This window comes from Lactuca virosa, chromosome 5 (genome assembly GCF_052849685.1).
Source record: "Lactuca virosa cultivar CGN04683 chromosome 5, Lactuca_virosa_CGN04683_v6, whole genome shotgun sequence".
NCBI classification, from domain to species: domain Eukaryota; kingdom Viridiplantae; phylum Streptophyta; class Magnoliopsida; order Asterales; family Asteraceae; genus Lactuca; species Lactuca virosa.
In genome coordinates this window covers 343,386,552-343,399,591 of record NC_136430.1, presented here as the reverse complement: position 1 = coordinate 343,399,591, position 13,040 = coordinate 343,386,552, and the positions used below count along the sequence as shown (strand labels likewise).

The 13,040-nt window shown below is 34.0% G+C and overlaps 2 protein-coding genes across 11 annotated transcripts; both read left to right on the top strand.

The window, feature by feature from the left end:
* Positions 1 to 5,103: 5,103 nt before the first annotated feature.
* LOC145115992 (putative protein phosphatase 2C 5) lies at positions 5,104 to 9,574 on the top strand. 10 transcript variants are annotated; one of them, XM_079052354.1, is made up of 14 exons: positions 5,105 to 5,714; positions 6,002 to 6,255; positions 6,356 to 6,449; positions 6,538 to 6,645; positions 6,734 to 6,796; positions 6,917 to 7,024; positions 7,105 to 7,537; positions 7,616 to 7,880; positions 7,988 to 8,066; positions 8,564 to 8,796; positions 8,898 to 9,096; positions 9,178 to 9,210; positions 9,294 to 9,340; positions 9,436 to 9,574. In XM_079052354.1, the coding sequence occupies exons 11-14, from the start codon at positions 8,899 to 8,901 to the stop codon at positions 9,479 to 9,481; spliced, it is 324 nt and encodes a 107-aa protein (XP_078908480.1). In that variant the 5' UTR covers positions 5,105 to 5,714; positions 6,002 to 6,255; positions 6,356 to 6,449; positions 6,538 to 6,645; positions 6,734 to 6,796; positions 6,917 to 7,024; positions 7,105 to 7,537; positions 7,616 to 7,880; positions 7,988 to 8,066; positions 8,564 to 8,796; position 8,898; the 3' UTR covers positions 9,482 to 9,574. The 10 variants fall into 10 exon arrangements, 8 of the variants coding, with proteins under 8 accessions (XP_078908483.1, XP_078908484.1, XP_078908480.1 ...); XM_079052351.1 differs by having other exon boundaries at positions 5,106 to 5,321; positions 5,435 to 5,714; positions 7,616 to 8,066; XM_079052355.1 differs by having other exon boundaries at positions 5,106 to 5,714; positions 7,105 to 7,316; positions 7,471 to 7,537; positions 7,616 to 8,066.
* A 1,824-nt stretch (positions 9,575 to 11,398) lies between these two features.
* On the top strand, positions 11,399 to 12,131 carry LOC145113341 (uncharacterized). Its single transcript, XM_079049444.1, has 2 exons — positions 11,399 to 11,547; positions 11,630 to 12,131. Exons 1-2 carry the CDS (start codon positions 11,399 to 11,401, stop codon positions 12,129 to 12,131), a joined length of 651 nt encoding a protein of 216 aa, XP_078905570.1.
* The last annotated feature ends 909 nt before the right edge of the window (positions 12,132 to 13,040 follow it).

Genomic DNA, 13,040 nt, shown 5'->3' with positions numbered 1-13,040 from the left:
CATGAATTTTGAGCAGCTAAGGTCAACAAAATCTTGACAGTAACCATTTTTGCCACAGGTGAAAAAGTGTCTAGAAAGTCAATACCTTCTTGTTGATTGAACCCTTTGGCTACCAAACGGGCCTTATACCTTTCAATAGTGCCATCTGACTTCCTTTTGGTTTTATAGACCCACTTTGATCCAAGTGGTTTTCTATCCAAGGGTAAAGGAACAACAGTCCAGGTGTGATTGGCTTCTAATGCTTGTAACTCTTCATGCATAGCTTTGACCCATTGAGAAGATTGAGAAGCTTCTTTGTAATTCTTGGGATCAATTTCTGAAGAGATAGCAAGAGTATAAGCCCTGTATTGTGGTGATAAATTGGAATAAGACACAACATCCGATAAAGGGTATTTTGGTCCATTTTCCACAATGATGTTATTTATAAGATTGCAATGATAATCTTGTAGGTAAGATGGTGGTCTTCGTGCCCGAATTGGTCTTGTAGGCTGTGGTGATGGCTCAGGAGGTTGTGATGATGAATGAGATGAAGATGATTGAGGATGTGGAGGCAATGAAGAAACAGGAGAAGAATTAGAAGAATCCTGATATAGTTGAAAAGAATCATCTATATTATATGAATTGGGAATAACTATGGAATCACAAGGATTGTGAGAAATATTCTTTGATGAATGTGTAAAAGGAAAAATATCCTCCTGAAATATAATATCTCTGGAAACAAAAATTTCTTTTGTTTCAATATCCATCAACTTATAAGCCTTCATGCCCATAGGATAACCAATAAAAACACAACATCTTGCCCTTGGTGTAAATTTATTTCTGGAACTAAGAAGGGTTGAAGCAAAAGCCAAACAACCAAAAGATCTAAATCTTGAAAAATCAGGAGGGCAATTATGTAATTTCTCATATGGAGTAATGAATTTGAGAATTTTAGAAGGTGTTCTATTAATGAGAAAAGTGGCACAAGAAACACATTCAGACCAAAAAGCAGTAGGAACTTTAGATTGAAAGAAAAGGGCTCTAGCAACATTAAGAAGATGTTGATGTTTCATTTCCACTACTAAATTTTGTTGAGGCCTCTCAACACAAGAAAATTGATGAATGACTCCTTCCTTGTTAAAGAATTCTGTGAATGCTAACTCTTTAGCATTATCAGACCTAAACACTTTGATTTTGCTATTAAACTGTGTTGACACCATTGCAAAAAATTTTGGAATAATTCCTTGAACTTCAGATTTATGCTTAAGAAAGTATGTCCAAGTAAATCGTGTACAATCATCCACAATTGTAACAAAGTATTTGAAACCTTTATAATCAGGTACATGATAAGGACCCCATATATCACAGTGAATGAGATCAAATGGTTTATCAGCCACATGATTAAGAGATTCAAATTTCAATCTCTTTTGTTTAGCCAAAGGACACACAGTACAAACATGTTTATTCAAATCTTTATTTGAAAACAAACAACTATCAATGAACTTGAGTTTCTCATTTGCAGGATGGCCAAGTCTTTGATGCCAATGTTGAAGAGACACAACATGAACATGAACTTCTTCAATCACATCTTCAAGCAAATAGAGTCCACTTTCAACCTTAGCAGTGCCAATCTGCTTCTTGGTTGAAATCTGTTTCACAATAGCACGATTGTGATAAAATGATGCTTTAATCATCTTGTTTGCAACTAACATGGACACAGAGATCAAGTTCAACTCAAATTGAGGAACATATAAAACATTTTGAAGAACAATATGCTCATTAATCTTAATGTTTCCCATGTATTCTACTTGTATAAGCATATGATTTGGTAAACGAACTTTGGTTCCAAAAATTCTTTTGAGGTTTATGAAAACCTTTTTATTATTACACACATGTCTAGTTGCTCCAGTGTCTAAAATCCAAATGTTAGATTGGTAATTTCCAGACTCACAAGTAAGAACGTAATGAGTACCTGATTCTTTATCATTAGCAGCAGTAACAGAGTTAATAGAAGCAAGTTGACCTGTAAGAACTGCTATTAATTGTTGACATTGTTGTGTAGTAAGATTAGTAATGGAATCACTTGTATTATCTTCCTTGGTATTGTTGATTGGAACGGAAGTTTGATCAAAAACAACATTAGCACGTGAATTTCCTTGATTAGAACGATAACCCGGTGGAAAACCATGAAGTTTGTAACATTTGTCAACAGTGTGACCAGATCTTTTGCAATGAGAACAAACTGGAGATGATCGATTCTTTGAAAATGATTTAAACCTTTGATTTGAATTTGAGTTACTTTGAACATTGAAAGCAATGGGAGAATTATTGAGAGAAGGAGTACTTATCTCTCTTTGACGTTCCTCCTGGATCAATAGAGAAAAAATACGATTAACAGTGGGAATTGGATCCATTAGGAGAATTTGTCCCCTAATTTGAGCATACTTCTCATGTAATCCCATCAAGAACATCATGGTGTGTTCGATGTCCTTTGCTCCTCCACAAGTACACAAACCACAGATGCAGTGAACTTCAAAATTAGACAATTCTTCCCATAGAACCTTCAATTTAGTGAAATAAGTGCTTACTGAATCATCTCCTTGAGTGAGATTCATCAGATCACGCTTAATTTGAAAGATACGTGGACCATTGCTCTGCTGAAAACGTTCCTTGAGTTCCTTCCAGATTGCAGAAGCAGTAGTCAGATATATGATAGAAGCAGAAATCTCTTTTGATACTGAATTCAAGATCCAGGAAATAACAATGTTGTTATTTCGATTCCAAGCTTTTAAACGATTAACTTCAGTTGACAAAGGTCGTGGTAGATCTCCAGTAACAAATTCAAGTTTGTTCTTCACGGACAAAGCAATTGTCATCGATCGTGACCAAGAGGCATAATTGTCCCCTGTGAGAACTTGATTAACAAGCAATGTACCACGGTTATCAGAATGATGAATGTAATACGGATCATCAGATGATCTAGCCTCATTTTGTGAAGAACTAGGTGTAGAAACCGAAGGAATTGAATCAGACATGATTAGATCTCAAAATCACAAGAAAAGAGATGAAAAACAGAGTATGAATCACGAAGAGAAAATTGAAGAATCAGTGATTAAGAATCACTGATATGATGAATGCGGAAGCACAGAAGAAAAGTGCTCTGATACCATATTATCAGAGTAAGAACAAGAGAAAAGAACCAAAATGTTCATGTGTATTGAATTCTACTCAATGAATACATAGAACAATGTTTATATACAAGAAAGACTTAACTAACTACTAACTCATCATCTAACAGCTAACTAATGCTAGTTAAGTTAATTAACTGTGATTAAACTAACTTCTAACTGCCCGGAGTAACCAATTCTAACAGACCCACCATAACAAACTTTAACGAACAAAAAGTCAATATGACAAAAGTCAACATGACATCTAATAATTAGTAATATATGTTAATTTGAATGTATCTGAGTTTTAAGTTTACGATCATATATTTAATTAGACAAATATTCAATTATGAGGTTTAAGTTTATTATTATTTGAATTAGACAAATTTTTATTAAAAAACATAGACATGACTAGAAATAACAAAAGACGATGGGTACCCAATATTCAAATCTGAATTTACATGATAAATACCTGAGTTGACTGGAAACGTGGACTGGGACTAGGTATACCTGAATTTAATAACTATGGACGGGGGCAAGGATGGAGACTGGGATAGGGCTACCCTTCGGTTCTCCAAAACCGGCTCCGATTGATATCCAGATTTAATGAATTGGGTCTATGTACGTTGCTAGAAAATGACAAACTTTCATGATGTATGAAATGATGTATGAAATGGGGACACAAATTTAATATATGCCAACAATGGTCCAAGTTTATTAGTTTATTTGAAATTTATATTTGGACAATTCGTGATATGATGGATAATGAAATTAAAAATTATGGCTATGTAAGAATAGTAAAATTAACAATGTATATTTTCATTAGAATCAAAAAGTGAGACAAAATTAGGAAAATCATTTAATGGTAGTGTAAAGAAGAACACAAAATAATAATGTAAGGCTTATTTAGAGTACCTACAATTATAACAAATGTATTAGAATTTTTAAGTCTTAAAAAAGATATGACCAATATAGTTATATATTTGAATCTTAATAAAAAAAAGGCAAACTTTGACAAAATATGAAAAATGGTGTCAAACATGTCATATGAGTTATATTACGTTAGAAAATGTATTGGAACATGTTATAATATATATATATATATATATATATATATATATATATATATTAAACTTAGACATGAATATGAAGAAATAGCAAAGAGTAAGAAAGTAGCAAAAGCAAAAGGTCTTGATTTTAGTGCTTGTATTCGGTTCTCAAAACATACCCTTTGGAATGTTTTTGTAAAGGTCAGGCTCTAGTGCATAAAATTGGTGGCTAAACGGTGGTTACAACATCATATTGATGCCAAAAGGGTGGTTGAGAGTTACACTTACATCATCATGATGTCATTAAAGGTTTTTATAGGAAAATCTATCTCTTACCCATTTCTCATATATAATTTCATTTAGGAAAAATCGTCAGGGGCTCTGCCCCTACACCCCCGTCAGAGGTGCTTCCCCTTAGAACCCTATACCTAGGGGCGCTGCCTCTGAACCCCTGTATTTTCAAGTCTATATTTATCACTCAGAGTGTGCACCATTCGTACCTCCAATCTCAGTGAATAAGGGGCGTTGACCCTAGACCCCCATATTCTCGAGTCCACATTTATCATTCCAAGTGTGCATACGCCTCACCTCCAATCTGAATGGATATATTGAACTCAGTCTATCTCGATATTAATACTAACTATACTAAAATATATTGAATCGTGAAAGACTCCAACAATTTTACAGGCCACACAAGTCTCAATATTCATTTTAATATGGATGCACATGATCATGAGTTAAAAACCAAATGAGATTTAAAAACCAAAGAAGATAAGTAAATTATCCCCGTATAAAACTCACTTGAAAAACGAGTGAATGAAATAGATATTAGTATATACTATCAATTTCTAAAACCCTTAGCTACAGTAAAGTTCTTTTTCTTTCTTATTTTGACACGGAAGTCTTTCTCTTTGTTATGTAGACACGAAAGGAACTTCTATTTCTCATTCTAGACCTCAGTATGTTGTCTGATTCTTATCTTTTCTTCTTATCTGTTTTGATTGTGCCGCCCTTCTCCTCCGATAGGACTCTCCACCGCCATTGACTGTTCCTCATGCTTATCGGATATCTTCACTTGATAACTCCTCCGCTCTATTCCATTGTTGCATTCCAATCGAACGATGAGGTCGACTTCTACTACTCCTTCTCACCATTTCAGTTTCTTCCAATTTCGTTTGTTCACCATATGGTTGAATCAGTCGAATCACCATCGCTTCTTCCACTTCTTCACGCCTGTAGGTATACATAACACGCGTATGTCATCCATCCCCACTATTCTCTCGACTTCTGCCACCGGAAGCAAACCACCAGTCACCACAACATCTTCACCACCCCTTTATCCAATACAATATCGGCTCCTCAAATCTCATCCATCTTGAAGCGCAAACAGGCGGCCTGCCACGCCTGTAATTCCCGTTGATGTGTAGGCCTTCCACCGATGTCCGGTGAGACGACGACCGTGACTTTTCCACCCTGACGGCGTTTTCTCAACTACCTAACTCCTTCTAGATTTCATCAGGTGTATATCATGTTTTATTTGGGTTTTATCGCTTCAAAAATCTACTATCATGTTTTATTGGGGTGTTATCGCCTCCAAAAACTACCTATTTAATTCTAATTTGCCTCTTCATGGATAGTTCTTTAGTTGAGCAGCCCAGGTGTTTGATGAAATGCCTGACTCAATCAATATTATAAATAAAGTCTTTTTTTGTTCAATTATGAAATCAAACCTCCGTCATACCCGACAATCTTAATCAGTATGTTGTTTGTACTTTGTGTTTGACTTTCAATATATAATTTCTGTAGGGATTGGTTTTTTTTTTTGTGCGATGCTTTGCAATCAGCGTGAAAGAGGGCTGACTTCTTCCATACCAGCACACCATTGTTCACGCAGGCTTCAACATGGGCATAATTTTTTTAGCTAATTGTTGGTTTTGTTGCTCATCTACTTATTTCATGCCTTTCTTTTTCTATTTCATCAGTAGTAATAACCACTTGCACAAGATTAATCAACTTGGTTTACGCCCAATGGAGGTTGGGACCCTCCCCATGCTCTGCATGTAAACACAAATAATACTCTTATAAAAATGTTTTTTTTTTTTAAATTTCTGTTTATATGCTTTGTTTTTGAATTATCATGTTGGTTTTCACTTCCTGTAGGTAAGTCTGTATCATAAGGCTGCTGAAAGAATACATGTAGTGTCATTTTATTTTGACTGCAAAAGCCTCCTGAAAAATGCGAGTTATAATCGATGTAAAGTTATATTTTACCATAATACCCTTTTGAGCCTACTTATCTTTGTGTTATTTATCGTAAATTTATCCTTTGTTTAACTTATCAGGCTATGAAAAACTATAATTACGATGATGACCCTTTACTACCTTCGTGTGGAATCACTATTGAGAGATAACTTGCTCAAGTTGAGGGTCCTGTTCTTCAGGCACCAAAGGTTTGTGTGATAGGATAGGGTTATTTCCGTAATTTCATATATTCATTATGACATTTTTCTCATTTACTTTTTTTTTTTTAAATTACAGTTGAAGGTTGGTAATAGAGAAAACATTTCTCCTTGTAATGGGCGATGGAACTTTAATAAGAAGGTATTCTATTGTTATTTTGTTGTCGCCATTTTACTTTCAACTTTTATATCTATTATCTTTTTTTCTGCTTTATGTATTTGAATTTCTTTTTTTTTTTTTTTTTTTTTTTTTTTTTTGCAGAAGCTTTTCACTCCATTAAAATTGAGAAATGGGTAGTCGTCAATTTTTCAGCCAAGTGTGATGCATGTTATCTTTCGCGGGAGCTCATAAATTGTGGAAGAAATAAAGGTATTGTAGGTCAAAGTCAAAGGTTTACTTTTCTTTTCTTTCCTTTGACTTGATTTTGATTTTTGATTTTTGATTCTCAGATTATTTATCGTCCATTTTCAATAATGGAAGAAGACCCAGAAAACTGAAAGTTTGGACCTGTAGTACGTGTGGAAAAAATAAAAATGTCTGAATTTTAGCAAAACTCCCTGGTGCCCCTCACTTTTAGCAAATATAAATACGATGTTATTATGAGTTACATATTGCTATTATTGGTAATAAAGATTATAACTACATTGCTATGATTCAAATGGTATGTATATAGTTTGTATTCTCTATGCTATACTAAACAATTCAGTTGTATTCCTATTAACTTCTTGTAATTTTTTTGATCAGCGATGACGCGTGTAACTTTTCATTTTACTGATTTCAGCCTCGCTTTTGTTTTCTCTTGTCTCCACTATCAGTTTCTTTTTCTTTTTGTGCTGATTTCATGATATGAGAAACTTTGGTGTGTTTATGTGAAGTTGACTTGTAAGTTTTGAATTTGCTTTTCGGTTAAGATTTGTATGTAGGTCAAAATTTTCATGTGCGGTTTGGATTTCTGTGTAGGTGAAACTACAAAAGGGTATAACTGTATGGCTGGTGATGCTGGAGGTGGTAGCAGCTACAGTTGATCAAACCAGCGGAAATTGGGGAATGTTTCCAACAATCACCACAAACTTATCTTTGATGGTCAAATTCACGGTTTTTTATATCAAGGAATCAATAACGTATAACTTTACCTAATAGTTCATAGTGGGTCAGTAGAGAAAACCAAAATCGATGCCTGATTACTTTGCAAGAAGTTTAAAACTGTTAATATATTGATCTGAAAGTTAAGTGCAATAGTAAACATATGATTATTTGGATTTATAAATATATAGAATTTGTTTCGTGGGTTAAAGTTAAAATGATGAAATATTTTCCATCTTTGTTTTGTAGTTTGCTCAATTCTGGAAGTTTAGACATGGAGTATTTACGAAAAATGAAGTTTTCATACGAAAGGCATAACAAATGTTGTGTAAGCCAATAATATACATTGGTTTGCTTTTCTTTATTAAATCTTTGTTTTTATATATACTTGAATGTTTTTTTAAGGTTTATAATATTTGTTTAATGTTTTTGAAGAATATAATTGAGATTAGTTGAGTTTTTTTATTAGGATTACTACCAAAATTAGGATTCAATGACATTTTTAACCTTTTTCCCTGTTTGTTTAGTTGCGCTTTATAAAAAAATTATATGTGTTTAGAAATAATAGCAACCTGCAAGGTTAAATAAACGTTTATGTAAGATGAATAGATAGATTATTATTGTAAACCGTAAAGTAACTAATAGTGTAGAGATGAGAGACTTACCAAACTTAAATGAAATGCAAGCGAGAAAACACATGGTGAACAATAAAGATAGAATAATTAGACAATATCTTACAAGGGCATTCTGGTCATTACTAATTATACAACATATTTTCTTTTCCTTAATTGCTATTTGGTCTGATTATGGTTGTGATCATTTCAGGGGTGACAATCTACTTTTGTTCAACCATATTTTATCTAACCTGTCTTCAAAGGGCAACGCTTGATTATACGTTTTGTAACTATAATTTGGCTTCAAGAAAAGCCCAACAAGCAAGTATATAAATAAATTTATATATGGTTTTTATAATTTTTTCCTAGCTTGGAGGAGGTCTGAAGGTACAGAATGGCTTGAGAAGTTGCCGAAGGCAGATGGTCTGAAAAAATCGTATCCCGGTAGGCATTCTCTCATTTATGTAAATGACTGAAATACCCTTTGCCCACTGCTGTGCTGTGCTGTGTATAAATTATAAAAGTGGGGTTATGATCTGGTGCAGCATGCGGTTCTTTGGGGACTTGGTTATTGCTACTCCTGATATTTATCAAGTTACACTTGGGCCTGAAGCAGAATTTGTATTGTTAGCAACTGATGGCTTATGGCTTCATTATTTTATCCAAATTTTATTATCTTCAGCTCGGATGTGGTCAACTTTGTTACAAACCAACTTCGGGAACATGTTTGAGATGTGCAGGCAGGTAATTAGTTTCCATGAAATAGTTTTCTAGAAAAACAAAAGTTTATAAAATCTTTATTATTTTTATACCAATATATTGTAGGCTGCATCTGAAGCTCTAGCTCAAATGGCATTGGTATGTAATGAATTTCGTACATATTTTCACCTTTTGATCACGAGTTTCTCACTTCCCTTGACTTCTGAGCTGTTTTATTGCAGGACCAATATTCTCAAGATAATGTAACCATTGTGATTGCTGATTTGGGGTATGCATATTCTTTTTAAAAATAATGATGCAAGTGTAAAAAAAAAATTTGTATCTAAGTTTGATAATTTGAGTTTATGTTGGTGTTGGTGATAGGCGGACGGATTGGGATTTTTTTTTTGTATCCCTAGATCCGGATTGAATTTGGATGTCAATAGACAATTAGATTTGTCTCCTAATCGTGAAAAACGATCACGATCTGAAAACGATGCTCAGAAACTCAAACGTTTGCTTACCGAATTCTTTCCTTATATATATATATATATATATATATATATATATATATATATATATATGTCATTCCTTATATATGTCATTTGATTGACTGTTAAGATGCTATTAGTAATTTTCATAATTTGGTTAACTTTGATATAGAGTCGATTGTTAAGGCTTTAGCTGATTGCATGATTGATGCGAAAGAAAACTTAGATGGTAATGAATTGCAATCACTTACAGGTGTTTTGAGAAGAAGAAAACAAGCTACTGGTATGGTTTTTTTAAGTCTTTTTCTAATCAAAAATCTAATCCACTCACTCATTGTCTATAATTTCCATCTTTCAAAAACTAAAATCATTTTGTGATTCCAATCCAACCGTGAATGATGCAGCTAACCTAACTTTAATTTATTGCAATGAAATGAAATAAAAAGAAACACGGCGCCAAAGGCGCAACTAATTCCCCTCTAGTTACTTATAGTATTTCATATAGAGTATCCATGTAATGATATAAAACATTCAAAGTATGAAATCATAATAGGGGCATCTCTTCTTAGCTATATAATAAACTCATATCAAAGTGTGGACCAACATCCAAAAAGCTTCTCAAGGCATGAGAAGGACTCATGAACACCTTAGAGCGTAATCTAACATCCAACAAACTCTTCAAAAAATAAAAAGTATCTACAAATACATTAATTACAAGCTTCTCTTAGATGATTTGGTGATATGAGTCAATTTCATCTTCCAAAGAGAAATTTCTATATAGATTAGTTATTTCCCACTCTTCTCTTAACTCTCACACGTTAAATAATGTCAATATATTTCCACATTTATACCGTTTGGACTTTTTAAAGTTCCTATTTTTGACTCTTGATCCAAAATGTTATCGAATTAACATTTTTAACTTAACAACTTTAATTAAACCCTAGAATGTTAATCACTTAAAAATTTACTCCCAAAAGATTGTTTACTAAGCTATGTCAAGGTCATTCATAAGTTTCCATAGTTGGCAGAACTAGCCCTTCAACATGTCCGTCTAGTCTTCTACGTAACATTTCTAGTCTCTTAACTCCTAATTCTACACTCCTAAGTGATAAAATTCTTTTAAATAAGTCAAAATCATAATTAAATTTATTTCTCAAGTTCCATACCTTAATTCTAATTATCATGGGCTTTAATTTTTTTTTTGGAAAAAGAATTTCCCCAACGAGGGTTTTCGGGCCAACTTTCGCGCACCGACTAATTCCCCGCTACGAACATGAGGCTATACCTCATGTCTTGGAGTCACTGTAGACGAACCCCCATGACCACAGAGGCTAAATAGTGTCAGGATTTGAACACGAGTTAATAGTTTATGCACCATATCTGCTACATGTCTTACCAAATCACCACAACCCAACTGGTTAGGATTTTAATTTCGACATTCACTTAACAATCATTTAACTTTTGATTTAAATAATTGAACTTAACAAAAGTTTAAATTATTAAATTCAATTAATTTTATTTAAATTAATTTAAGTATTAATTTATTTTATATTGAAATACACATACATGCATATAGGCCATAACTAAAAGTTGAAAGTTGAAACTCCAATACTGCAAGCTACAATATGCTTTTTATCAGAGACTTCTAATCTCTTTGATCGTTCTAAACCCTAATCGACGCATATCTTCATGTAAATCCTTCTCTTCGTTATCAATTGTTCTGTTTCTTCTTCCCTTCTTCTTTCATACCCAATCTTCTTTTATGTACCCTCATAATATCAGGAAATCTCACAGATAAGCCTTGTTCCACCATCAACATAAAACATGCAGTTCCATTTGTCTTGGACCTGGACTAGATGAATTACGACATCTGGAGAGAACTTTTTGAAATACACTACATAGGATATGGAGTCGATCATCATCTCAATTCGCCTACTGAAGCGCCTCAGTCATACAAAGATAAAGGCAAGAGCACCGCCGAGTCTACGGCTGCCAAAGCTTCTTGGTTACGAACGAATGCAATAGTCAAATCATGGATGTATGGTACACTTTCTATTTCTCTTCTCAACATGATCTTCAAAAAACAGGCATCTTCTTTTGAGTTTTAGGAAACCCTTGAGAAGGTTTTTTTGTGACAATAAAGCTTCCAAAAACATTCAACTTGATAGAGAACTTCGAAACATTAGCCTTGGTAACTTGTCCATCACTGAATATTATAACAAAATCAAAGCTCTTTCAGATCGTTTAGATCACATGGATGCTAAAGTCCCTGAAACAAATATAGTTGCTTATATGATCAATGGTCTTTCACAAAAATTCCGATATATAGCTATAAATATATGCCATCGGGATCTGCCTGTTTCTTTTTGGGATGCTTGGTCGATATTAATCTGTGAGGAGCAACAAATGATTCAAGATGAACAACTTAACACATCCATCACTCACACCGATCACTCCTTTTTTCCAAATGCTCTCACGATTCAATCTTCCAATAATCATAACAATAGTGGAGGGAGAGGGGGTTACCGTGGAGGTTGTGGTGGTCATAACAATCGTGGGGGTCGGGGTAGTTGCCGCTATGGTGGTTGATCTAACAATATTAATGGTGGCAGTTTCCTCGACAATCAACAACGTGCGATAGGAGGAGCATGGATTATGGATGGTTTCAAGTCCATCAACCCACAAATGGGCCATTTCAACAAGGCATTCTGCCAAGCCCCAATGCATCGTCATCTTTTCCAATCCCATCTGGAAACTGGGCCCAGACAGTAGCTCTCTCAATAGCAAACTACCTAACAACAACATCAATTTTTTGCTTCTCCACAACCTAACAGTCCATATTGGCAAACTCAAGCATGCTAGGTCCAACAACCCACTAACGAGCCAACAAATCTTCCTCAGATGTTCAACACCATGTCGTTAAATGATCCAGGACACGTTGATTGGTACATGGAAACCAATGTCACCTCCCACCTTCACTCCAATGCAGGTATACTCAAGTCTTCTTCTTTGACAACCTAGAAAATACTTCATCGGCCATCGTGAATATCTAACAATAGAACGCGAAAATGTAATAAGGACAACCTTGTAACCACCCGATAAATTTTAATATATTCAAATTTTCTTCCTTATTTATGTCAACCTTTAGGCTAAAAAATAAGTACATCAAAAAGTCGCGTCACTTTCAGAGCAGGTTAGCATATTTAGGGGTTTTTTTTGTAGCATCTAGATGATTCATATCTAGATGATGAAGAGGATCTTTATGAAGATGTATCCGAACTAAAGTTGATATCTGTTTAGGCATCTGAATCCCTGCATCTTAATGACGAAAATGACCACTTTAACCCTCTAACCTATTTTTTACATACAAATTAAACATCATAAAATATCCAAATTAGACATTAGACGTCATATAAACATCCAAATTTGTTACATATGGATTCTTATATCATAATATAACAAATTTATAACAATATCTCACAATATTTTTCAAAAAAA